Source organism: Lissotriton helveticus, chromosome 5_1 (assembly GCF_964261635.1).
Source record: "Lissotriton helveticus chromosome 5_1, aLisHel1.1, whole genome shotgun sequence".
In the NCBI taxonomy this organism is placed as follows: domain Eukaryota; kingdom Metazoa; phylum Chordata; class Amphibia; order Caudata; family Salamandridae; genus Lissotriton; species Lissotriton helveticus.
This window is the reverse complement of record NC_136065.1, coordinates 2121255016-2121282961: the sequence shown is the minus strand read 5'-3', so window position 1 is coordinate 2121282961 and position 27946 is coordinate 2121255016. Positions and strand designations below refer to the sequence as shown.

The 27946-nt window shown below is 49.7% G+C and overlaps 1 protein-coding gene across 10 annotated transcripts in view; it reads right to left on the bottom strand.

The window, feature by feature from the left end:
* FAM78A (family with sequence similarity 78 member A) overlaps nt 1–27946 on the bottom strand; it is a 984894-nt gene that overhangs the window by 534837 nt on the left and 422111 nt on the right. For 4 of the 10 annotated variants that reach the window (XM_078646202.1, XM_078646204.1, XM_078646203.1 and 1 more), the window contains one exon: nt 3777–6295. The exons of the other annotated variants lie outside the window; for them this stretch is intronic. In XM_078646202.1, coding sequence (XP_078502328.1) covers nt 5767–6147 — 381 coding nt within the window. In that variant the 5' untranslated portion in view covers nt 6148–6295 and the 3' untranslated portion in view covers nt 3777–5766. Of the gene's footprint in view, nt 1–3776; nt 6296–27946 lie in introns of those variants that run through there. 10 annotated transcript variants of the gene reach the window in all.

The following is a 27946-nucleotide window of genomic DNA, read 5'->3' as shown; positions in this document are numbered from 1 at the left end:
AAGAGGGTAACACAGTCATTTGTCAGACTTACGCTTATTGGTTTCATGTGAAAACAAAGGGCCTCATTTGGAGTTTGGCCGTCTACGCCTGCCATATCAAGAGATCTCCACCAAAATAGTGGAGATCGGTGTGCCTTTAAATGTGCTGCCGCCACCACAGCTCCTTTGAAGGCACTAAAAGTTTGCTGAGCTGCCGTATTGTTTCATGCGACTGCTCATCAAAAAGATGGAGTTTGTGTTGGTAAGACAAACTACTAATCACCCTGACAGTCTCGGAGTTGTCTCCAAAGGTGTGGGGTAATTTTTCTTTTTTTTCTGCTTGGAGTGGCCAGGCATTACCTAGCTGGTCCAAACCAAAATATTTACACAGACCATCCACTCTAAATTGGGCAGACAGTCTGATATACTTCCACCAATGGCTCTAAGGTCCGCTGGTGTAAGGTTTCTGCTGGCAGAAACATGACACGCTTCCTGAGTCTATATAGAGTAGGTGGACCATAAGTTTGGCAGACAAGGTACTCTGCCATGTTTGCAACACAAAACCTTGTCCGCTAAACTCTAAATGAAAAAACAAGAAACTTGCAACAGACAAGTTTATTACTTTTACAAACGCTCTTTCTGGTGAGTACTCTATTTGATCACAGCTTTCCCACTTTAAGAATATCCCCAGGCAGGAGACGAAAGCTGGAGAATTTTACAGCAAGGCACAGCACTTTGAAAACATTGCAGGTGATACTGATCCATAACCTAGCATTGAACATTATTATAATGTTCAGTACTCCAGAGGGAGGGCAGTGAGGAATCTACCAGAAATATGGAGAAGTGTTGCTCACTGGTTAGAGGAGGCAGACCTGGAAGCAGAGGTCAGCCCGGGACCAGGGTTCAATTCCCGGCTCGGTGGGGTCTTGAGTCCTAAAATGTCCATGGACTCGACAATTCTTGCTCTGGTGCCTACTCGATTCACGGGTTCACACTCTGCGACTCTGGGCAATAGCTTGCTTAATCTCCACAACGGCCACTCGCGGCGGGATGCCTGACTAGACAGTTTTGCATGACTGAGCAGGCAAAACGGCCCACGGGTGGACCTGGATGTCAAGACAGTAGTGTTTCGTGAACATGTGTATCAACACCCACTTCGTAAACTGGCACCCCCTTGCCAATGCCATTGTAGCAACCTCATCCCTGATCGCATGAGCCCGCAGACCTTCAGGGGGTTGCTTCTCGGCCTGCACATAGCGGACATTGATGCGGAGGACTATCCATCTTGACAAGGTGCTTTTCTGAGTAATCTTCCCTTTCTTCGCATCAGAGAATCCTACCAAGAACTGATCTTCTGCACAATGGACACTTGTGCAGAAATATAAAAGCTCAATGTTCTTTTAGGGTGGAGCCAATGAGTGCCTCCTCCTTTCAAGGGTGTGGTGGAGTGAAAAAAGTGAAAAAACGTTGGCAGAGTGATCGCAAGAAATTCAATATGGATTCAACACAACATTAGGTAAGTAGGCAGCCTAGGGGCTCAGCATTAACTTCTCCTGGAAGGTGGTGAAGTGTTGTTGCACCGAAAAGACTTGCAGTTAACTCACATGACTTACTTACTAACGTAATTACAATGAGGAAGATTATCCTGACTCAAGAGTCGTAAATAAGACCTGGACACTGGTTTGAAGGGCATGCACAAGCGGCACATTAAAACCAAGTTCCACTTCCTTTGTGGTATGACAACCAGCTTGAACAGAAAGATGCCAGTCAAACTCTTTATGAAACACTTTTCAAACAGGGACTTAAACAGTGACAGTTAATCAGGCAAACACAGAAAGGTCAAAAGGGCTGACAATATTTCAACAAATCCCCGACATGCCCTTCCAGGGCTAACGAAGGAGCAGAAGAAAATCTTAAATCTGTGCTTGTAAAGAGTCAGTGTTTTAGGCCCCAGCACCCAGCGTAGATAAGACTTTGTGGGGGAACGAATGGCCACAAGAATGACACGACCATCTCCGTAGAAAAGTCCAACAGATTCAAGTCCCCCCACTGAAACGCCATACTTCGAGGTGTAGGTTGTGGAGACTCTGATGGCAAACCCTGCCCTTTTGCTGAGACAAGAGGCCATTCTTTATTTCATTCCAGCCAGAATTAGTCTCCAAGATAATGCCTTGGAGGAATTCCAGCATGCAATAATGTTGACATTGTGCCTTCTCAATGGTGGTGAACAGATCTAGCCAGAACAAACCAGACTGGATTAAGCCGCCCTGAGCCACCTCGGGATGGAGATGGCCTTCGTAGTCGGCAGGTGACATCTACTCAATTTGTCCGCTCTGACCTCTAAGGACCGCGAAAGGTGATTGGCTAGCTGAAAGATTTCCTGTTAGTTCTGCCACCTCCAAACGCATAGTGCCTTCCAGCAAAGTATCCAGGAGCCCACTTTACCTTGCTTGTCACAGTACCACATGGCAGACATGTTGTCCGTCATATGAGAATTAGTACATGTATCTAGCCCACTGGAATTCTGAAGGCCTACATAGTAGGCAACATCAAAATATGGAGGAGGAAGTAAGTGACCTCCCTCCCCATGCTCATAAGCGTCCTGAGGGACATTGGGTGTGTGCTGCACTGAATTAGAATCAGGTTCAAAGAGAGCCTGAATTCTGTAACACTACAAGAGCTGTTGCATTGTTACAGAGATCTCAGATTAGAGTCAGATTGCATAGGAGCTCATTGCACTTTTGTGATCTCATACAGAGACATAGGCTTGGAGTGAGCCGACATTGGCTCGGGGTCTCAGGACCTGATCTTGAGCCAGCAAAGTTGGGTTTGCATGGAAAGAACCAGTGCCACCCTGTAGCGGGTCACGAAGAGGTAGGCTGCAATGGTGCAAGACCAGCCACTGAAAGTCTACTGGAAGCCCTTGAAGCTCTGTGGACCCTAAGGAGCACCAGGCGGCACTGGAATCACATTGAAGATTTGCAGCATGGCCTCTATGAAGGGTTCTATTGTTGTGATGTCGACTTTTCGACCTTCTGAGACAAAATGCGGGACCAGGTCAGATTTGAGTGACAACAGAGGAGTGCGATTTCTTTCTTGACGCCCTTGCGCTTTCTTTGAATGGCAGGATGGGGTCAGGTCCTGCTGGGCCTTTTTGTGCTTATGTCTAAACTCCAACTTTGACTTACTGGAAGACTTCAACTGAGTAGTGGACTTTTTGAGGCCGTGGACTCAGGATCGGGACCACGACAGGGTCAGTGACTTGCAGGGGGATTAGGAAACGTGCTTTGACAGCTAACTCTTTTTATGCCTAGCATCCCGCTCCTAAATTGCTTTTGGTTGCATAGTAGCACACTTGTGACGCAACATGAGAGTCGTGGCTTGAGCCTAAGCATCACAAACATATTTCATGCAGTTCTGTGGTTGACATGTGCAGTATCCTGCATTTGTTAATGTCATGTATTTTACACCTCTTTGCACACACTATAACATGCTTCTTGAGGTTATGGCACGGCTTGAATCATGCTTTTTTTTAATGGGGACATTGGGGCATATTATCAAGTAAGGGCGTTACATTATCGCCGCTTTTATCGGCAGGAAACTGCCGATAAAGCGGCGATAATGGGCTTGATAATATGCTCTATGAATTCCAATCGAAGCCCATGTTAGATGTGAAGTCGGCAGTCTTCACATCTAACATGGGCTTCGATTGGAATTCATAGAGCATATTATCAAGCCCATTATCGCCGCTTTATCGGCAGTTTCCTGCCGATAAAAGCGGCGATAATGTAACGCCCTTACTTGATAATATGCCCCATTGTTCCCTGGCAGATTGTCGTAGAAATGTGATCCCATCCAAACAGCACAGAAAGAAAGGAACTGACATCAGTACACATGAGTTGCACTTATACGTGGCTCTGCTCCGCCACTTCTGGGATGGTAGCAATAACAGTGGAGCAACACTGCGCCAGCTATTGGGGTGCAGGAGCTTTGCTGTCATATTCTACGGATCCAGTCTAGTACCTCAAGATATTCTTAAGGTGATGAATTTACAGTAAGAAGTATCCATCAGAAATATTAATCATCCATAAAAATGTCTTCGATACATTTCAACCTATTTTAAATACCTAAATCCAGTCAAACTCATTTAAAACCTTTTATAGACTGGGTTATTTCCCTATTATATGTTTAATATTAGCATATCCGGAGGCAAGTGATTAACAGCTGGTTTATGTGCATGGAGAATTTTTTAAGGTGGACAAATTTGTGTTGTAGATATTTTGTCAGTCAATAGTTTGGAGTTGTTCCTGCATACATTTTAGAATCAATGCTGTCAAAATCTGCCTGCACCTGTCACCTGTCACCTAAGCAAAATAAATGTCTGAGGTGTTCATGAAGAAGCATTGGTGGACCCAGCTGGTGAGAGATCTTGCAATGTATAGACATATCAAGCCTAGCCAGTTGAGTGAAAAGTGTCTGCCATCAGCCCAGGTCACGGGGACGTGGATACAGGTCTATCTATGCCTCTTGACTTCCATACCCAGCACTTGCTGTAAAACTGAACGGAAATAGAACATCTGCGCCCCCCAAGAAGCGCTATGGACAGTGCTGCTCTTTTCTGCCTATTCCCTTCTTTAGGGGCACTTAGTGATATAGATGGTCTTCCACTGGGCGCCAGGATACCCGTAGGGTGACAGTTGCGCGTTACAAATAATAAATACAATACAATATAATATAATACAAACGCCTTTGTTACGCCTCTGTTACAGTACATATGCCCTTTCTTCAAGCACGTACACATGCTCCTCTGGTACAGAGTATGAGAGGATGTCCCTGGTTATATGTCCTCTCAGATGGAAGAGGCTTCCCTTCCACAGCTCTTAAACAACAAGCAACTCCCACATTTCATGGCACGGCTATGCTGCTGGAAAAGAAGTGGCCCTGCTCATCGTGCTGGATCTCCAAGAGGCCTGTGAGGGATGTGCTCTGTCCCCAGTGGAGACTGGTGACATCTAGTACTTCTAAGAGTAACCCTGAATGTGGTACTGAATCACTACCTTCTAAGCACTAAGCGGGCGGGAGTAACTTACTGCCGGGGAGGGAAAGGCCGCACTGAAAATACTGCTTGAGAAGACAGTGCAGTTGGGGATTCAAGGTCTGGCAAACTTGAGGACACACTGGGTCTAGACCTTCAGGGACAGAGGATGGGGAAACGGATACAGTCCTGTGGACACACAGAGTTCTACAAAGCAGCAGCCTCCACCCCAAGAGAAGCATTCAACAAAACAAGCACAGCCACCCTCCTTCCAAAAGAGAGGCCTGGCATGACAATTTGGACTTGGCCTGTTAGTAACATCCCATTCCTCGGCTATGAGCAGAATTTTAAGGCAGGAATTTGGCAATGTGCATTACAAGGTCACTATAAGGCCTCAGCAGCGCGATCTGCAAACAAGGAACAGTTCAAGGTGTCTTAAACTTGAAGGAGGGAGAAACACACGTCTCAACTTCCATTCCAAATCAAGAAAGGGAAGGGGTGGACGTATACGTTTTGCTACCTTTATGTGCAGGAAGTAAATTCAGGGTGATGACCGACTGCCCCCGAAGACAAGGGCAGTTTCTTCCACCCGAGTCTGTAAGAGGGTGTTGTAGGGGCACAGCCCGCCCTGTGGTACCAGGTAGAGTTGGTTGCATTAAAAGTGCTTCTCAGCTTCCTTCTTGGGTTTTATTTCCCTCTAGGAGGTTCAGGTGTCATCCACCCCTGCATTAGTCGTGCTACGCAGCAGGCGTTCACCGTCGCTTTGGAGGGATGACCACGATGGGCCTTTTGTCCTTTGGCCGCCACATGAGCACCTGAGCGTCATTGGCGTTGGGCTTGACCAGGGCACTGCGTGGAATTGGCTCGTTCTGGCTGAGGATCCGTGGCTGCTCCTGAGCAAATGGTTCTAGCAGCTTGGCACGCTGCCCCAGAGGCCGGCTGGGGTCTACGTCAATGTCCAACGTCATTCGCCATTTGATGGTCTGAAGGATCACCATCTCCTGTGTGCCAGGATTGATGGCCACCAGCCAAGTGGTGAAGCTCTGGTCTCTATGAATGTGGGTAAGCCTGGCCACGTTCCCCTCGCTGACTGGCACGGCCCACGTGATGCTGGGGTAGAAGTTGTCATTCATACTGACTGTAAATTTGGTATCCTTTTTGGTGGGACCATCAATCGTGTAGGTCTCTGTGGTGTTTCCATACCAGGGATAGTTAACACCGTCAGAGTCGCTGATGGCGCTGATTTTGCCCCCTTGCAATTCAGGCAGTTCCCAACTTGACCTGCAAAAGAAAAGGACCAAGATTAATCATTTAACAACATTACTGGAGTGAGTGAGGTGTTCATGCTTCTGTACTCTTCTCTACTGTGACAGGCTGGGGGACCTTCAACTCACACAGGCTGTTTGGCATATCCTACGACACTTGCACACAGCAATCCGCATACGACAGACACAGGCTGGTGGGCCCTGAGACACGTACACACATCGTCACATGTATGATGTACACAAGCTGATTGGCAGGACCTGTGACACTTTCACACGGCGCCCCACGTGTGACTTTCACATGCTGAGTCAAAGGCCCTGCGATACTTGCACACAGCGTGGTGAGTGACAGGCTGAAGGGCCCTGAAACACTTGCACTCATTGTTCTGACTGTACAGGATGATAAGCCCTGAAAAACGTTCAAACTGCATCCCATGTGTGACTTGGGCTGACAGGCCCTGTCAAACTGGTACCGACTACGTGATACATGCACACAGTGTGGTGATTGACAGGCTGAAGGGCCCTGAAACACTTGCACTCAGTGTTCTGACTGTACAGGATGAAATGCCCTGCAAAACCTGCAAACAGCGCCCCACATGTGACTTAGCCTGGCAGGCCCTAGTACACTGGTACCTACTATGTGATAAATTAACACAACACCCCACATGTGACTTCGGCTGGCAGGCCCTGTCACACTGGTACCTACTACGTGATATATGCACATAGCACTCCACGTGGGACTTAGGCTGGCAGGCTCAATCACACGGCTACCTACTACGTGATATATACACACAGCGCCCCACATGTGACTTAGGCTGGCAGGCCCTGTCACACTGGTACCTACTACGTGATACATGCACACAGCACTCCACGTGTGACTTAGGCTGGCAGGCCTTGTTACACCGGTACCTACTACGTGATATATGCACACAGCACACACATGTGACTTAGGCTGGCAGGCCCTGTTACACTGGTACGGATGTATGTCATTACCACGCATGCTTTTACAATGCATGCCTTTACTACGCAACTTTCACAACGCAAGTCGTTACAACGACTTGCGTTGGGGGGCGCTGGATAGTGAATAGTTTAATTTACTATTCCAACTCCAGTCCCCGTGGATAGTAGGGAAGGTTTTGGATAGTAAATTAACTATTCCCTATCCTAGAGCGCCCCCAGCGCAAGTCGTTGTAACGACTTGCGTTGTAAAAGTTGCGTGGTAAAGGTACTGTGTTGTAAAAGTTGCGTTGTAAACGCCGCTCCCCCACTGGTACCTACTATGTGATACATGTACACAGCACTCCACGTGTGACTTAGGCTGGCAGGCTGTCACACTGATACCTACTACGTGATTCATGCGAACAGCGCCCCACATGTGACTTAGGCCGGCAGGCTCAGTCACACTGCTACCTCATACGTGATATATGTACACATCGCCCCACATGTGACTTAGGCTAACTGGCCCTGTCACACTGGTACCTACTACGTGATACATGCGAACAGCGCCCCACATGTGACTTAATAAAATATTACAGGAGTGTGACCCGTGCACCACGTCGGGATCGGGGTAGAAAGGTAGAAAAAACAAACAAAATCTCAACAGGTATTATTCTGGAGACAATTAAACATGCATGCTCGAAAGCATTACTGGTACAGAAATAAGGAGACTTGAATCAAGTTAAGTTTTGGTTGTTATTCATCATATACTTTTTACAAGAAGCACGGGGAAGCAAAATTTACAGGTATAGCAGCACTGTATGAGAAGAATCAATAACAACCCGATTGTACTGAGCCATTGTAGAGCATGCGCCATGTATTGCGCTGTGTTGTCGACAAACTCAACACGGCCGCCGGATTGAATCCTATGCAGACCCACGACTGATTTATTCAGGCTCTTTACCCCGGTCTTCCGGACACCACGAATCAACAAGCCGCAGACGTACCTCGACGGTGCTCGATTCACCAATGACATTCTTGCTCATGTATCCAGATCCCTTGGAAGGCGCCCGCATCAACCACCTCGTGGGATTTCACTTTTGACTTTCTGGCATACCATCAAACCATTCAGCACCATCCAAACAACGCAACCCCCTCCTGAAGACGATCCCAATTGACGAGGATCGAAACGTCGTCAACAACACAGCGCAATACATGGCGCATGCTCTACAATGGCTCATTTGAATTGCTAATGACCGAAATCAGTCACTAATGTAATTGAATCTACACTTGAGCCACATGATCCTACTCACTGTATATATTTTGCACAATTGCTCACTTTGCGCCACTCACGCTGTCCACTATTATGACTTGCGTCGCCACCTATGTCACTTGCACATACTTGAGCACCAAGTACAATCGGGTTGTTATTGATTCTTCTCGTACAGTGCTGCTATAACTGTAAATTTTGCTTCCCCGTGCTTCTTGTAAAAAGTATATGATGAATAACAACCAAAACTTAACTTGATTCAAGTGTCCTTATTTCTGTACCAGTAATGCTTTCAGCATACATGTTTAATTGTATCCAGAATAATACCTGTTGGGATATTGTTTGTTTTTTCTACCACATGTGACTTAGGCTGGCAGGATCAGTCACACTGCTACCTACTACGTGATACATGTACACAACACTCCACGTGTGACTTAGGCTGGCAAACCCTGTTACACTGGTACCTACTACGTGATATATGCACACATCGCCCCACATGTCTTAGGCTGGCATGCCCTGTTACACTGGTACCTACTACGTGATACATGTACACAGCGCCCCACAAGTGACTTAGGCTGGCAAACCCTGTTACACAGGTACCTACTACGTGAAACATGCGAACTCCATCCCACATGTGACTTAGGCTGGCAGGCCCTGTCACATTGGTACCTACTACGTGATACATGTACACAGCACTCCACGTGTGACTTAGGCTGGCAAACCCTGTTACACTGGTACACACTACGTGATACATGCGAACAGCATCCCACATGTGACTTAGGCTGGCAGGCCCTTTTACACAGGTACCTACTACGCGATACATGTACACAGCACCCCACATGTGACTTAAGCTGGCAGGCCCTGTCACACTTGTACCTACTACATGATACATGTACACAGCACTCCACGTGTGGCTTAGGCTGGCAAACCCTGTTACACTGGTACCTACTATGTGATACATGCACACAGCACCCACATGTGACTTAGGCTGGCAGGACCTGTTACACTGCTACCTACTATGTGATACATGTACACAGCACTCCATGTGTGACTTAGGCTGGCAGGCTGTCACAATGGTACCTACTACGTGATACATGCGAACAGCGCCCCACATGTGACTTAGGTTGGCAGGCCCTGTTACACTGGTACCTACTATGTGATACATGCGAACAGCATCCCACATGTGACTTAGGCTGGCAGACCCTGTCACACTGGTACCTACTACGTAATATATGCACACAGCGCCCCAGATGTGACTTAGGCTGGCAGGCCCTGTTACACTGGTACCTACTACGTGATACATGTACACAACATCCCACATGTGACTTAGGCTGCCAGCCCCTGTTATACTGGTAGCTACTACGTGATACATGTACAGAGCATCCCCCATGTGACTTAGGCTGGCAGGCTCAGTCATACTGGTACCTACTACGTGATATATGCACACAGTGCCCCACATGTCACTTAGGCTGGAAGGCCCTGTTACACTGGTACCTACTACGTGATACATGTACATAGCGCTCCACGTGTGACTTAGGCTGGCAGACCTAGTCACATTGCTACCTACTACGCGATATATGCACACAGCGCCCTACATGTGACTTAGGTTCAGGCCTTGTCACACTGGTACCTACTATGTGATACATGCACACAGTGCCCCACATGTGACTTAGGCTGGCAGGACCTGTTACACTGGTCCCTACTCCGTGATACATGTACACAGCACTCCATGTGTGACTTAGGCTGGCAAACCCTGTTACACTGGTACCTACTACGTGATATATGCACACATCGCCCCACTTATGACTTAGGCTGGCAGACCCTGTTACACTAGTACCTAATACGTGATACATGTAAACAGCACTCCACGTGTGACTTAGGCTGGCAAACCCTGTTACACTGGTACTTACAACGTGATACATGCGAACAGCATCCCACATGTGACTTAGGCTGTCAGGCCCTTTTACACAGGTACCTACTACGAGATACATGTACACAGTGGTAGCTACTCCGTGATACATGTACACAGCACTCCATGTGTGACTTAGGCTGGCAAACCCTGTTACACTGGTACCTACTACGTGATATATGCACACATCGCCCCACTTATGACTTAGGCTGGCAGACCCTGTTACACTAGTACCTAATACGTGATACATGTACACAGCACTCCACGTGTGACTTAGGCTGGCAAACCCTGTTACACTGGTACTTACAACGTGATACATGCGAACAGCATCCCACATGTGACTTAGGCTGTCAGGCCCTTTTACACAGGTACCTACTACGAGATACATGTACACAGTGGTAGCTACTACGTGATACATGCACAGAGCATCCCACATGTGACTTAGGCTGGCAGGCTCAGTCATACTGGTACCTACTACGTGATATATGCACACAGCGCCCCACATGTGACTTAGGCTGACAGGCCCTGTTACACTGGTAGCTACTATGTGATACATGTACAGAGCATCCCACATGTGAATTAGGCTGGCAGGCTCAGTCATACTGGTAATTACTACGTGATATATGCACACAGCCCCCCACATGTGACTTAGGCTGGCAGGCCCTGTTACACTGGTACCTACTTCGTGATACATGCACACAGCATCCCACATGTGACTTAGGCTGGAAGGCCCTGTTGGACTGGTATCTACTACGTGATACATGTACACAGCGCCCCACATGTGACTTAAGCTGGCAGGCTGTCACACTGGTACCTACTAAGTGATACATGCGAACAGCGTCCCACATGTGACTCAGGCTGGCAGGCCCTGTCACACTGGTACCTACTACGTAATACATGCGAACAACATCCCACATGTGACTTAGGCTGGCAGGCCCTGTCACACTGGTACCTACTACGTGATACATGCAAACAGCATCCCACATGTGACTGCGAAACTTGACCCCGGCTTCTCACATGTGACTTACATAGGTTGGCATGTCCTGTCAGACTGGGATCTACTACGTGATGCAAGCACACAGCACCCACATATAACTTAGGCTCGCAGGCCCTGTTACACTGGTACCTACTACATGATACATACAAACAGCACCCCACGTGTGACTTAGGTTGGCAGGCCCTGTTACACTGGTACCTACTACGTGATACATGTACACAGCACTCCATGTGTGACTTTGGCTGGCAGGTCCAGTCACACAGGTACCTACTACAGCGCCCACATGTGGCTGCGAAACTTGACCCCGCCTTCTCACATGTGACTTACATAGGTTGGCAGGTGCGGTAAACATCACTTACAACGAAACTTTTACAACGCACTACCATTACAACGCGGTCATTACAACGCAAACTATTACAACGCATTGCGCTGGGGGGCGCTCTAGGATAGGGAATAGGTTAATTTACTATCCAATAACCTTCCCTAGTGTCCACGGGGACTGGAGTTGGAATGTAAATTAAACTATTCACTATCCAACACCCAAAAGCGCTATGCGTTGTAATGGTATGCGATGTAAAAAACGCGTTGTAAGGCAGGCGTTGTAATAGCCTGCGTTGTAACGTCATACATCCGGCAGGTGCACACAGCCTACCCACATGTCTCTCTCAGACCCTGTGACGTTGGGGCAAATCGAAGGCACTTTGGTGTAGCATGCAGGTAAGAGCAGTGCTCTTGTAAATGTATCTGTTTAAAACCCTCTTGAGCAAAAGCAAGGTTTTTCGGGCCTCCAAGTTGCAAAAATGGTGATGCTTCTTTTTTTACAATCAATTTACAAAATGTCATAAATTCTATGTTTGCCAGTACCTCCCAAATGAGCATTTCTCAGTTTAAAGACTTCTGTGCTTTTGGTGGGAAGTCCACACTGTTTAGGTGAATCTGGCTACGGTAAGATAGAACCCGACTTAAGACTTTCATTGTAAGGGTGCAGAGTACCCCGCTGGTCCTCCTGCCCTAGTGGGAGAAGAGTGACCTCAGCTCTCCATCTGCAGTGCACCCCATTGATTCTGTCGCCAGAAAGCTTACTCCGATGGCCTGAGTCCTTGCTAGCCATCGGAGTAAGGGCACCTAATCCGCAGAAGGCCAACAGTCTGAAATGCTGTCCAGAGATGCATGATTAGTCTGCAGCGGTTCCCTCAAGCTTGAGTGATCTGGTCGCACTACAATAGACAACGAGTTTGTCTTAGGACTGTTCTCCAGTGGCAGGAATATCACTGATGTGCACACTATTGCCAGAAGGTCAGAAAAGACTGTATTGGTGCCCAGCTTCTCACCTGCCTGCTAACGAGACATGGAGGAAGTACTCGCTCATGGCAATGCATCTAGACCACTATTTCGCCCTTTGTCCAGCCTCAGATTGAGCACGTCACCAAAAGTGCATTGTTCATCATGAGAATCCTACACAGGACTTTCTCTTACACAGATTCTTTGACAGGGACCTGACCTCACAAATTCTGGTCTTCTGATGCCTTCACTATGTCAATTGGCTTCATACCGCTCAGCCCTCCACAGGGCTTGGTCGCCCCACTCCCTGCTGCCGCTCCTGCCTGCCTTTGCCGCCTCCTGCCTGCAGATTCCTTCGCTCGCTGCCCGCTGCTCCTGGGAATTTCCCGCTGCTCCTTGGTTTACACCTGCCCTGAGAGACTATAGGAGAGAGCTACGTATCATCGAGAGAAACTGGAGGAATAAAAAAGATGAAGTATCCCGGGACCAATACAAGAAATCCCTTCGCATTTACAAAAGACATATACAGGAATCTACAGCGTTATTTTATGAAACACGTATCAATAGAGCAGAAAATGTCCAGAAAGAGACTTTCAAAATTCTCACGGAACTTAGCAAGAGTACACAACACACGGACAATACAATTAGTTGCGATGCTTTCCTGACATATTTTTTAGAGAAAGTAGACATCATTCTGAAAGAAATAAAAAATACTGCCACTGATCCAACAGATCCACAACAAGTCAAAACCCTAGCAGGGATGTTTATGTCTAGCTTTCCGCTGATTGAACCACTAGACCTGGAACTCCTGATGAGGAAAATTAAGTCAGGCTCCCCAGCGGACCCTTGCCCTCCAAGCGTGTTTCGCTTAGCCCGCCCTATTTTAGAAGATCACATCCTGTCCCTATTAAACAAATCCCTGGACATGGGGCAACTACCGGCTAGCTTCAAAGAAGCCCGTGTCAGGCCACTCATAAAGAAAGTGGGGTCAGACCCCAAAGTGTTAAAGAACTACCGACCGATATCCCAGCTGCCATTCCTGTCCAAAGTCTTGGAGCAGCACGTCCTGAAATCCCTATCGGTTTTCCTGGAATCTAACCAGCTGCTTCACGAAATGCAAGCGGGGTTCCGTGCTCACCACAGTACCGAGCTGGTTATGCTCTTAGTACTGGACGACCTCAGAGGTATGGCTGACGGGAAACATCCAAGCGCTCTGATACTTTTAGATCTGTCAGCGGCGTTTGATACCGTCAGCCATACCCTACTCCTGGAAAGGCTGACAGGATTGGGGTTTCGGGATTCAGCTTATCTCTGGCTAGAATCATTCCTGTCCGGGAGAACGCAGAGGATCCAGCTGGGAGATGGGGTGTCAGGAGTGGGGGAACTCACATGTGGGGTACCGCAGGGCTCTGCCCTATCACCCCTCCTGTTCAACCTCTACCTACAACCACTTATAAGCGCCCTGGCAGAGATGGGTTGTCGCGTGTTCAACTACGCTGATGACACCCAACTGCTGTTGAGCATAGATGACACTGCACAGGCCCAGCTACAGGCGCAGAAAGTACTTAGGTATACTGTCAACTGGATGTCCAGGAATCTCCTGAAGATCAACCCGGAGAAAACCGAAGTGCTAATAGTGTCACATACTTGCTCCCCCTGGAGCGACCTATACTGGCCTCAGGAACTTGGCCCCACCCCCAACCCCGTTAACATGGTAAAAAGCCTGGGCATTAAGGTAGATAGTGCTCTTTCAATGGTGAGCCAGGTTTCCGCAGTGGTGGGAACTTGCAATGGGCTCATAAGACAACTGCGCAAACTAGTGCCGCTTCTTTCCCAGTCCATGCTCCGCACTGTAATTTCGGCCACCATACTGTCAAGGCTGGACTACGGAAACGCACTTTACCTAGGTCTACCAAAGGTACTAACGAACCGACTGCAAGTGGTATTAAACGATGCGGCACGACTTATTTTTAAACTTCCAAGAAGATCACGTGCATCCCCATTGCTGCGGAGCCTCCACTGGCTGACAGTTCAAAAGCGCCCTGGGACCTGCAGGTGATTTGGCGCTATATAAGCTGACTATAACAATAACAATAACAATAACAATTTCCCGCTGCCCGCTGCTTCTTGGAATTTCCCGCCGCTGCCTCCCTGCGGCCCCGCCCCCCTGTGATTCCATTCGCCGCCCCGCTCCCGCCACCCAGCTGCTCCTCCCTCCTGGCTCCTTACTTATGATGCCCCCAGAGCGACCGCGCAGCGGACGCGCGCAGCGGGAGCGCCGATTGAGCGCCGAAGGTGTGCCAAAGGTAAGCCCGTCTGCGCCCGTCCGCGCCTGGCCCGCGCCCAGCACCAGGACCCCTGGCCCTCCCCGCCGAGGCAAGACGACCCGACTGACCTACGACGCCGCCACTCTCAACGCACTCAATGCCGGCCGGACCCACGCCTGCTGCCGAGCCACCCCGAGATGCACCCACGGACCCTTCACCTGCTGCACCTGCAAGTTCACCTGCCTCCGAACCTGCCCCGCACCCGCCAAGACAAACACCAGCAGCAACCACCTCAAGTGCATCCTGATCAACACCCGCTCCGTCCACAGACACGCCGTGGAACTCTGGAACCTCCTCGACGCTACATCACCGGACGTCGCCTTCCTCACGGAAACCTGGATGAACGCCTCCTCTGCACCCGACATCGCCATCGCCATCCCGGACGGGTACAAGATCATCAGGAGGGACCGCATCAACCAGACCGGAGGTGGCAGCGCCATCGTCCACAGGAACACCATCCGCATCACGACCGACGCCAACGACTCCTTCGCCGCAGCCGAACATCTCCACTTCCAGATTCACACCGACCCTAAGACGACCCTCAGAGGCACCCTCGTCTACAGACCCCCGGGACTACGCACACAATTCAGCGAAGACATCACAGACTTCATCAGCCCGCACGCCCTCCCCTCCACTGACTACATCCTCCTCGGGGACCTCAACTTCCACCTGGAGAACAACAAGGACCGCAACACCACCGCCCTGCTGGAAAACCTTGCCAACCTCGGACTCAAGCAACTGGTCAACACCCCCACCCACTACGCCGGCCACACGCTTGATCCCGTCTTCTCTTCCAGCAAGTACATCACCTTCAGCCACGCCACCGGACTCCACTGGACCGACCACAGCTGCGTCCACTACAGCTTCAAAAGATCCACGACCCACCACCACCCGCAACAGGTACCTCACAGGAATTGGAGCAAGATCACCGCAGACCAGCTCACCACCTCCCTCAGCCAGAGCCCACCCGCCAACACAACGGACCCCAACGAAGCAGCCCGCAACTTCACACAGTGGCTGACCGCCTGCGCCGACGACCTCGCGCCACTAAAGAACCCTCTCAGCAGACCCAGAAGCAAGAAGGCATCCTGGTTCACCGACGACCTCAAGGACTCCAAGAAGACCTGCCGCACCCTCGAGAAAGCCTGGCTCCTTGACCGGACCACCAACAACATGACCGCCCTCAAACACGCTACCCGCAAGCACCACCAGCAAGAAATCCCTGAAGGAACGACTGGACAACAACGCCCACGACAGCAAAGAGCTCTTCACTATCGTCAAGGAGTTCTCCAACCCCAGCACCGGCACCAACGACATCACTCCGTCACAAGACCTCTGCGACTCCCTCGCCTCGTTCTTCCACCGCAAGATCGCCGACATCCACAACAGCTTCGGCGCCCCACCCACGCACCCAACCGTCGAACCAATGCCCCCCACCGCCACCCTTCGCACTTGGACCACGGTGACCACCGAAGACACAGCCCGCACGATGAACACCATCCACTCCGGATCACCGACCGACCCCTGCCCACACCACGTCGTCAACAAGGCCGACTCCACCATCGCACCCCAACTCCGGAACATCATCAACGCCTCCTTCAACACCGCCACCTTCCTGGAGAGCTGGAAGCACGCCGAGATCAGCGCCCTTCTGAAGAAACCTACAGCGGACCCCACCGATCTCAAAAACTTCCGCCCCATCTCGCTCCTCCCTTTTCCTGCTGAAGTCATCGAGAAGATCGTCAACAGACAGCTGACCGCCTTCCTCGAGACGAACGGATCCCTCGACCCCTCGCAGTCCGGCTTCAGAGCCAACCACAGCACCGAGACCGCCCTCATCGCAGCCACCGACGACATCCGGACCCTGCTCGACAAGGGGGAAACAGTGGCCCTCATCCTCCTGGACCTCTCCGCTGCGTTCGACACGGTCTGCCACCGCACCCTAGTCCAGCGCCTCAGCAACATCGGTATCCAAGAGAAGGCACTGGAGTGGATCATCTCGTTCCTCGCCGGAAGAACACAAAGAGTCCGCCTCCCCCCGTTTCGCTCCGAGGCCATCGAAGTCATCTGCGGCGTCCCGCAAGGATCTTCACTCAGCCCCACCCTCTTCAACATCTACATGAAACCTCTCGCAGCCATCGCACGCCAGCACAACCTCAACATCATCTCTTACGCCGACGACACCCAGCTGATCCTCTCCCTCACCAGAGACCCCGACACCGCCAGAACCTGCCTACACGAAGGGATGAAAGACGTCGCTGAGTGGATGAAGGACAGCCGCCTGAAACTGAACTCGGACAAGACGGAAGTCCTCATCCTGGGATCTTCGCCCTCCGCCTGGGACGACTCCTGGTGGCCCCCGGCCCTGGGCACCGCACCCAAGCCAACCGACCACGCACGCAACCTGGGCTTCATCCTGGACCCCTCCCTCTCGATGACCAGACAAGTCAACGCCGTCTCCTCATCGTGCTTCAACACCCTGCGTATGCTTCGCAAGATCTTCCGCTGGATCCCGACCGAGACCAGGAAGACTGTCACCCAGGCACTCGTCACCAGCCGACTGGACTACGGAAACGCCCTCTACGCCGGAACCACAGCTAAGCTACAGAAAAGACTCCAGCGCATCCAGAACGCCTCCGCCCGACTCATCCTGGATGTCCCCCGACGCAGCCACATCTCCAGCCACCTGAGGAACCTGCACTGGCTCCCCGTCGACAAGAGGATCACGTTCCGGCTCCTCACCCACGCACACAAGTCTCTCCACGACCTGGGCCCCAAGTACCTCAACAACCGCCTGACCTTCTACACGCCCACCCGCCAGTTACGGTCCACCAGCCTCGCCCTCGCATCCGTACCACGCATCCGAAGAGCCACCGCCGGAGGAAGATCCTTCTCTTACCTGGCTGCCAAGACTTGGAACTCCCTCCCATCCACCTTCGGCTGACCCAGGACCATCTCGCCTTCAGGAAACAACTCAAGACCTGGCTGTTCGAGCAGTAGCATACCCCTCCCCCCAAGCGCCTTGAGACCCTCCCGGGTGAGTAGTGCGCTATACAAATGGCATGATTGATTGATTGATTGATACTGGGCTCCCTAGACACAAATGAGCAAATTACAATGGATCCAGAACACCACAGCTAGATAAGTACTATACCCGAACAGATGCAACATCTACCCTGAAGGCACTGTACTGCCCCCATCTCTAGAAGAATATAATCCAAAACGTTCCGCATCACCCAGCAGGAGACCCAACTTCTGATTTTGTAGAATCAATATACTGTGAAAAGGGCTAACTACAAATCCGAAACAGATCTTCTCTTGACCAACTCCACACTTATAAAAACTATTAGGTGGTAAATCATTCTCTTTGTATGTTTCCATCTAAGAAACACATTCGCTAAGATTCCGATTCGATCACTTTATTTCGCCATTGCAGAAAGTGGCATAGAAATTTACAATATAATCAAAAAAATGTCCGTAATATAAAAGATATAAAATGAATTTTGTGTCAGCATCCCTTTCACTAAGAAAATAAGGATAATCAGCAACTTCTTTGAATTCAGAAAAGACCTGTTTCCTGAAACATAATCAAGTGGCTCCAACATCTGCAAAATACGATCCCATCTCGCACTCCTTCACTACATTCCTTAGACAACACTGGACTGCAGCATGTCTTCTGCAACGTGACTGGAGCACAATTAGAATTCTCACACACAACACCAGGACATCTTCCATGGACAACTCTGCCAACAACTCTCATGGAATCATACATAATGGAGTGGACACTTGTCCACATGGGAAACAATTTGGAATCTACAAGGGTAAGAAAGCGCTTTATAAAGACAATACAATCAGCACTTTGGCTTACTATGATCTTGCACCCATCACTTCTCGCTTAGCCTTACTTAACTTCGCCAACTTTTCTTCCCAGTAATGTGTCACCATTTCACATGGATACAGGGGCATCGTCTTAGACTTTTCATAATCCAATTTGTCATGCCTTGTTAAAACCAATAAAGCATACAATTTCCATATTTATTTGCTTTTTGGAATATTAGCTACAACAGAAATAGAATAAGTACCACCACTCAATTCAATTCAATTCAATTCTTGCTTTATTTCGATTTTGGTTGCAAATCATAAAAGCATACAATAAAATGATCATACATAAAGACATACAATAAAAATACCGTACCTAAGTACAAAAATAAAAAAGAAAAAGAAAAAACATGATATTTACAGGTTAAAAAATATATACCCCACCTAGTCTTTTTACAAGGAAACAAAAAAGGGCATATGCATAACAACTAATTGATCTTTGGTTAAAACAATTCACAACCAACAGAGTAAATCCATTAAAATTAAAAAACAAGACATTACATGGTTATGTTAATACATTTCTGAAGTGATCTCCGTACAATATTAATCTAAGTTCCTACGATGGCGAACAATACATTTAAGAAAGCTAACTACTATAAATACCAACTGCTCTCCCTCCAACATCTGTAAAAAAAGTAAAGCTAGGCGACATTGTCTATAACCAATATGCCTCAGGAACGGAATAAGCCATTTTTTCCTGGGTTCAGTATAAAATTTACAGAAAAGAATGGTATGCAAAGTCGATTGTAAAGAAGTGTCATCACAGGGACAACAAGAAAGTTCTTTAGCCCAGTTGTTTCGAGCTGGAAATGCAACCATTCGATGGAAAAAATTCATTCTGAATCTTACCAGAAGGTAACGCTCATAACTCGTGGTGTTATAAGTGAGGTACGGCTGTATAGTGGGTACCAATTGTATCATTAAACTGTGGGTAACAGAAGGTTTGGCGGCTTGACTCATCAGTCTCAGTTCTTCGAGATGGGCAAGACATTTCTTTTTTAAGACCTTCCTCGAAACCTCACGTATTGAGGAGGGATTATGATAATATTTATCCCAACCCAAGTCGTGAAAAAACCTCACAATGTACCACAGCCACCTGGACCTGCGAGCATTGTCCATTTTTAGACAGTCGGATAGAATAGATTGGGTAAGGGTTGCTTTATCCGAAGTCCAAATCCTGCGCCATAATAAAAGTGGTTCAACTTTGGCTAGGTCCGTCACATATACAAGACCTAGCTCTGTGTGACAGGCAAAGGTACCCGCACTCCCAGGAAGTGCAAGAAGAAATCTCAGAAAATAATTTTCGACTCTCTGAATGCTATCCGTAGCCACAAAGCCCCAGAGACCCGCCCCGTACAAAGCCACAGATAGACATTTAGCTTTATAGATCGTAATAATTTCAGAGGGAGCTCTCTTTCCCAACTTCCTGGTAAAGTTGACAAGGGCTGTAGTTGTTCTTAAGAAAAGAAGTTTTCTCGTTTCTACAGCCGGTTTCCAGGATAGTTTATGATCTACTGTTATGCCTAGATAGGAGTATTTTTGTGTAGTTGCTATTTTTTCTTGATTCAGATAGATGCCCCTCATTTTACTTTTGCTTTTGTGGCCAGTACTTGCCCTCATGACAAAGGTTTTACTGATATTTATCTTCAGGTCAAGGCCTGCCATAAATGTGGAATATCTGTCCAAATTCTTTTGAAGTTTACGGGGGGTACGAGCTAATATGACGGTATCGTCCGCATAGAGGAGTGCAGGTATTGGACGACTATTCACCATTGGGAGATCCTGGCACCCCTTCATCATCTCTCTTTCCAACCCGTTAGTATATAGTGTAAAGAGGAAAGGGGCCAGGACACACCCTTGCCTAACCCCTTTTTCTACTGGGAACTTTTCCGTCAGCTCCCCCCCCACCCCGTAACGCACTCTTGCAGTGGCATTTGAGTAAAGTTCCCTCAGGAACTTGACCAGATTCAATAGAGCCCCATGTCAAGAAGTAATGTCCAAAGTTTGGAGTGGGAAACGCAATCAAATGCGGATGATAAGTCCACATAGACCATGTACAGGTCTCCTCCTTTGATGTAAACATACTTATCTATCAGTAGTGAAAGGTTTAGAGCCTGTTCGATGGTCCCCAGGCCCTGGCGAAACCCGTACTGTAGATCTGAGATAATCCTGCCATCGTCCTCCCAATCTTGCAATTGCTCTAAAATGACTCGACCTGCCACCTTTCCAAGGGAGTCTAAAAGAGAGATTGGACGATAGCAGATTACTGACTCCCGATCACCTTTTTTAAAAATGGGAACTAGTACGGATTTTGACCATGAAACCAGTAAGCCTATATTACAAGTTGCGTTCAGGACTCTGGTTAGAAGGGGGGTCCAGAGGTCCATTTGAGCTTTGAATAAATCAATAGGGACGCCATCTGGGCCCGGTGCCTTCCCATTTTTACTTGCTCTCAGAGCCTGGGAGGTTTGTTTCAATGAGAACTGTAGGTCGATGAGATAGGCACTATCTCGGACGTCCCGGGAATTAGAGTTCTGAGATTTTAGGTCCTGAGGTTTCGCAAACTCCGGACCGACTGAAAAAATCTTGGAAAAATGGAGAACCCATTCCTTTTCCTCTATTGCTAAATCTAACTTTGCATGATTAGTATTGTCAGTTAAAAAGGGAGACATGACCACTTGCCAAAAAGCAGCCGAATTTTTATGGATGCAGGTTTCATGCAATTGGTCCCAGAGTTGGTTTTTTAGTTCTTTTTTCCTGTTTTTTAATGCAGAGTTATAAGCTTTCCTTAATGATGTTATCTCGTGTGGGATCCTCACCAGTTTTCTCAATGCAGTTTTTAAATTGGAGTAAGCAACCGTGCACTTGTGGTTAAACCAACCCTTCCTCTTTTTAGACTTGTGTTTTATTTCTACCCACAGAGCCTCGTTAATCGCTTTAACGATCAATTCAAAGTTATCAATGACTTCTGGACGTGTAGTATCTGGAGTAAGGCATTTCATAATGGAGGGGTAGGCCCTCGCTATCACTGACTTTGTTATTTCCATAGGGTCTACTTTCCCCCATTTCAGCGCATATCCATTTAATCTGTTTAATGCCAGATTATATTGTGATAAAATGGAACCCAGGCCACTCTTCGGTTTATGGGACAATGACAGAGAAATGCTGAGAGGATAATGATCGCTAAGTGCAATTGTGTGTCTAGTAAATCCTGCATCTATAGTCCTCTAACCATTTGAGACCAGGATGTAATCTACAGTTGTTTGGTATCCTCTCCCGTGAAATGTAGGAGCCAGTATTAAATTCTCCTTGTTCAGGGTATTTGCCTGGACCAGGTCTAACACAAATGAGATTTCATTTAAACAATTACCTAGGGTAGAGTGTCTAAAATGCGAAATGGGGTTTTCAAATTCATTCAGGATACCACAGATATTATTATTACCAGTAAGGCATGGTCCCAGATTGAAATCCCCCCCAAATAATTACCTCTTCATTAGTTGTCTTCCTTGTTTTGGTTATTAATATAGACCGGATCAAGGATACCAAGTTCACTGCCTCAACATCAGGAAGGTTATTATAATAGTTCACTATAAGGAAGTTATCCCTGTTGTTTAAGCTCAGCCTAAGAATCTGAAAGTTAGGATCCAGATTTATAGGCACTACTTCCGTAGTATTAAGGAGGTTTAAGACATAAATTGTTAGACCTCCTTTCGCTCTGCCTGAGATGGAAGGTTGGGCAGGTGTGAAATAGGTTTTAAATCCCTCCATATGTATCACGTCAACAGTCCAGGTCTCTTGAAGCGCTATAATATCAAATTTAGGGCTAAAGTCCCTCCATTCGTCATTTATGACCTTAGATCGTTGGCCTGCTATGTTCCAAAATAGAACTGCAATACGGGGTTTTTTCTCCTCCCCTATACATCCCTGTGTATCTAATGCGGATCCAGTGACAGGATTGGGATTTAGATCCTGTTGGGAAACAGGGATAGAATGGGCCTGATTCAGGCCTATGGACTTGCCCAACAGATCAGTGGATGTGACCTGAGACCGTTTACGTCTCGGATTAGAGACATAGGAGACATAAGCAGTATAGTTAGTATTTAGTTCTATGCTTGTAGAAGACACCTTTTCTGGACTATCAGCAGCATCCTCTACTATGCCCCGAAAATCAAGTCAGTCCACTCCCTCCAAACCTGATAATACCGCGTAGCGGTTATAGACAGGTAAGAAGTGATCGTCCTGATGTTGAAATATGGGCCTAAAGCGGTCATCCTGATATTGAAATGGGGACCTAAAACGACCATCCTGATGTTGAGATGGGGGCCTAAAGTGACCATTCTGATATTGAAGTGAGGGGCTGAAGCGATCAACCTGAGGCTGAGATGGAGGCCCAAAACAACAATCCTGATTTTGAGGTAGGGGCCTAAAAACATTATTCTGATATTGATATAAGGGTCTATAGTGATCCTTCTGATGTGGGAGTAGAGGCCTAAAGCAGTCGTCCAGATGTTGAGGTGGGTGCCTGAAGCGATCAGCTTGATGTTTAAGTGGGGGCCTAAAGTGATCATCCTGATGTTGGAGTAAAGATCTAATGCAATCGTCCTGATTTCGAAATAGGGGCCTCGAATTAGTTACAGAGGTCATCAGTGCTCTAGGGTAAAAGTAGGGCAATTTGCGTGCTATAATTGCATTGCTGCCGTTTGAGGGGGACCAGTTTAAAACATGTCTAACTGCCCTTTTATCTCTGAAATTTATTATAATAATATCCCCCATAATGTCCTTTATTCTGTATCCTAACCAGGGAAGACGCCTAACGTTTAAAATTTCACCATTTACGTTTGGAGGAAGTGGTCGGTTCTGCCTGAGCCAAAATATAACTTTATTTTTTAGCTGGTATTGGTCTTCTCTCTTCCCATCCTCTAAGACTGGGACTCCCGTGAGGACCACCACAAGCGGAGCTGCTTCCGGAGGCAGTTCCACATTTTGCCTCTTAGGCACGGATGTCCTCGCAGAATCTTCATGGCCATTAGATTTTTGGGCACTTCCTGAGAAATTGGGTTTCCCACCTACCTGAGCCTCTTTATCTATGATTTTTGCTTTTTGCCTAATTGTTTTTGGGGACATTGGTTTCAGGCTTTTCGATTTAACTTGATTTGTGGATTTTACTTCCTTTTGGATAATAGTGTTTGGGGCTGATGCAGTAGTTGAGGGCACTAGTGGGGGCTTTGATAGATCCTTAGTTCCCTCTTTGATTTCCCCGATTGCCTGTTCTAAATTCCCCAACTGTAGGGCTATTCTTTTTAGTCTCTCTACTAAGGGGAGTGTGAGAGATCTAATCAGTTTTTCAATACTTCCCATTAGGTCAGTGCCAGGTGTTTCTATTATTGGGAAGTGTGGTGGAATAGCTGGTGCGGGTAATGTAGGTGCATTGGATGAGGAGCTCTTAGAATTACCAAAATTAGTTGGATTAATCTTATTTCTCTGTGGTCCACTCGCCCTCTTTCTCCTTTTTTTCGGGGGTGGGCCTTGTACTCGAGGGTTTTTGGGAATTGTGTTAGATGTTTGGACAGTCTCTACAATTGGCGAGGATGTATCTGGCAAGGCTTCTGCCTCTGGTATCGTGTTACCAAACGAAGCAGAAAGGTTTATGATCAAGTCATTATTTGACTCGGATGGGGGGGTTCTATCTCGGAGGAGTAACGGTATGTTGTCACAGAAAGATGCATCAAAACCCCCGCTTTCGCGAAGCGTGCTGGAGTGCGGTGACATGGCTAGCTGTGACGGGCCCAGAGATGAACGTTTGTTCTTGATAAACTCAACAGAACGACGTCTCTCGGCCCCACGCTCAGCAAGTGCGATATCCCTGTCAATTCCTGCGCTAGCTCTAATGACATAATTGTCTAACGTTCCTCGATTACCTCCTCCTCTCACTAAAGATTTTTCTTTGGAGACAGGCAAAGTCATGATGCGTACTAACAACAATGGAGAGCTGGTGAAATCACACTTAGCCTTTAGTGCTGTCTCAGACAGAGCTGTAATTGTACATTTATCAAGTATCAAGAAGGCCAATTAAAGGGCTTTAAGTAGATCTGCTTACTAGAGTCTTGTACAAACAGTGTGCCCTCGCCGTAGGTTGCACATCGAAGGGAGGGAGGCCCAGCCCAGCCTCCTCTGGCCTCTGAGGGCCTAAGAGGGCCCACCCTTGTCCCGGGCTTAGCCCGGCGTCGCCCGCGCGCCTCCCGCGACGCGGAGGGAGTGCCGTTCTTTTAAGCGCCTCCGCGCGCGGAAGTGTCCCTGGGTGGGCGGGGCAATGCTGCGATGGGTTCTGGTTGCTGTGGCCCCCCCCCCTCGGCGGCCGTGTAGGTGGAGGAAGCGGCGGCGGGGGAGACCGAGACACACAGCCCATGGCACTGGCGGTATCAGCGTCAGGCAGGCAGAGAGCGGCAACAGGGAATGAGAGCGCCTCAGCAGCCAGGTAAGTCTTAACCCAAAAGTAGACGATTCAAGCAGGGCTCCCACTCCTTCGAGGGAGCACCGTTCTTTTAAGCGCCTCCGGGCGCGGAAGTGTCCGTGGGTGGGCGGGGCAATGCTGCGGTGGGTTCCTGTTGCTGTGGTCCCCCCCCCCTCGGCGGCCGCGTAGGTGGAGGAAGCGGCGGCGGGGGAGACCGAGACACACAGCCCACGGCACTGGCGGTATCAGCGTCAGGCAGGCAGAGAGTGGCAACAGGGAATGACAGCGCCTCAGCAGCCAGGTAAGTCTTAACCCAAAAGTGGACGATTCAAGCAGGGCTCCCACTCCTTCGAGGGAGCGCCGTTCTTTTAAGCGCCTCCGGGCGCGGAAGTGTCCGTGGGTGGGCGGGGCAATGCTGCGGTGGGTTCTGGTTGCTGTGGCCCCCCCCCTCGGCGGCCGCGTAGGTGGAGGAAGCGGCGGTTGGGGAGACCGAGACACACAGCCCACGGCACTGGCGGTATCAGCGTCAGGCAGGCAGAGAGTGGCAACAGGGAATGACAGCGCCTCAGCAGCCAGGTAAGTCGTACCCAAAAGTAGACGATTCAAGCAGGGCTCCCACTCCTTCGAGGGAGCGCCGTTCTTTTAAGCGCCTCCAGGCGCGAAAGTGTCCGTGGGTGGGCGGGGCAATGCTGCGGTGGGTTCTGGGTGCTGTGGCCCCCCCCCTCGGCGGCCGCGTATGTGGAGGAAGCGGCGGCGGGGGAGACCGAGACACACAGCCCACGGCACTGGCGGTATCAGCGTCAGGCAGGCAGGGAGTGGCAACAGGGAATGACAGCGCCTCAGCAGCTAGGTAAGTCTTAACCCAAAAGTAGACGATTCAAGCAGGGCTCCCACTCCTTCGAGGGAGCGCCGTTCTTTTAAGCGCCACCGGGCGCGGAAGTGTCCGTGGGTGGGCAGGGCAATGCTGCGATGGGTTCTGGTTGCTGTGGCCCCCCCCCCTCGGCGGCCGTGTAGGTGGAGGAAGCGGCGGCGGGGGAGACCGAGACACACAGCCCACGGCACTGGCGGTATCAGCGTCAGGCAGGCAGAGAGTGGCAACAGGGAATGACAGCGCCTCAGCAGCCAGGTAAGTCTTAACCCAAAAGTAGACGATTCAAGCAGGGCTCCCACTCCTTCGAGGGAGCGCCGTTCTTTTAAGCGCCTCCGGGCGCGGAAGTGTCCGTGGGTGGGCGGGGCAATGCTGCGGTGGGTTCTGGTTGCTGTGGTCCCCCCCTCGGCGGCCGCGTAGGTGGAGGAAGCGGCGGTGGGGGAGACCGAGACACACAGCCCACGGCACTGGCGGTATCAGCGTCAGGCAGGCAGAGAGTGGCAACAGGGAATGACAATGCCTCAGCAGCCAGGTAAGTCTTAACCCAAAAGTGGACAATTCAAGCAGGGCTCCCACTCCTTCGAGGGAGCGCCGTTCTTTTAAGCGCCTCCGGGCGCGGAATGTCCGTGGGTGGGCGGGGCAATGCTGCGGTGGGTTCTGGTTGCTGTGGCCCCCCCCCTCGGCGGCCGCGTAGGTGGAGGAAGCGGCGGTTGGGGAGACCGAGACACATAGCCCATGGCACTGGCGGTATCAGCGTCAGGCAGGCAGAGAGTGGCAACAGGGAATGACAGCGCCTCAGCAGCCAGGTAAGTCGTACCCAAAAGTAGACGATTCAAGCAGGGCTCCCACTCCTTCGAAGGGAGCGCCGTTCTTTTAAGCACCACCAGGCGCGAAAGTGTCCGTGGGTGGGCGGGGCAATGCTGCGGTGGGTTCTGGGTGCTGTGGTCCCGCCCCTCGGCGGCTGCGTAGGTTGAGGAAGCTGCGGCGGGGGAGACCGAGACACACAGCCCACGGCACTGGCGGTATCAGCGTCAGGCAGGCAGAGAGTGGCAACAGGGAATGACAGCGCCTCAGCAGCTAGGTAAGTCTTAACCCAAAAGTAGACGATTCAAGCAGGGCTCCCACTCCTTCGAGGGAGCGCCGTTCTTTTAAGCGTCTCCGGGCGCGGAAGTGTCCGTGGGTGGGCGGGGCAATGCTGCGGTGGGTTCTTGTTGCTGTGGTCTCCCCCCCTCGGCGGCCGCGTAGGTGGAGGAAGCGGCGGCGGGGGAGACCGAGACACACAGCCCACGGCACTGGCGGTATCAGCGTCAGGCAGGCAGAGAGTGGCAACAGGGAATGACAGCGCCTCAGCAGCCAGGTAAGTCTTAACCCAAAAGTGAACGATTCAAGCAGGGCTCCCACTCCTTCGAGGGAGCGCCGTTCTTTTAAGCGCCTCCGGGCGCGGAAGTGTCCGTGGGTGGGCGGGGCAATGCTGCGATGGGTTCTGGTTGCTGTGGCCCCCCCCTCGGCGGCCGTGTAGGTGGAGGAAGCGGCGGCGGGGGAGACCGAGACACACAGCCCACGGCACTGGCGGTATCAGCGTCAGGCAGGCAGAGAGTGGCAACAGGGAATGACAGCGCCTCAGCAGCCAGGTAAGTCTTAACCCAAAAGTAGACGATTGAAGCAGGGCTCCCACTCCTTCGAGGGAGCACCGTTCTTTTAAGCGCCTCCGGGCGCAGAAGTGTCCGTGGGTGGGTGGGGCAATGCTGCGGT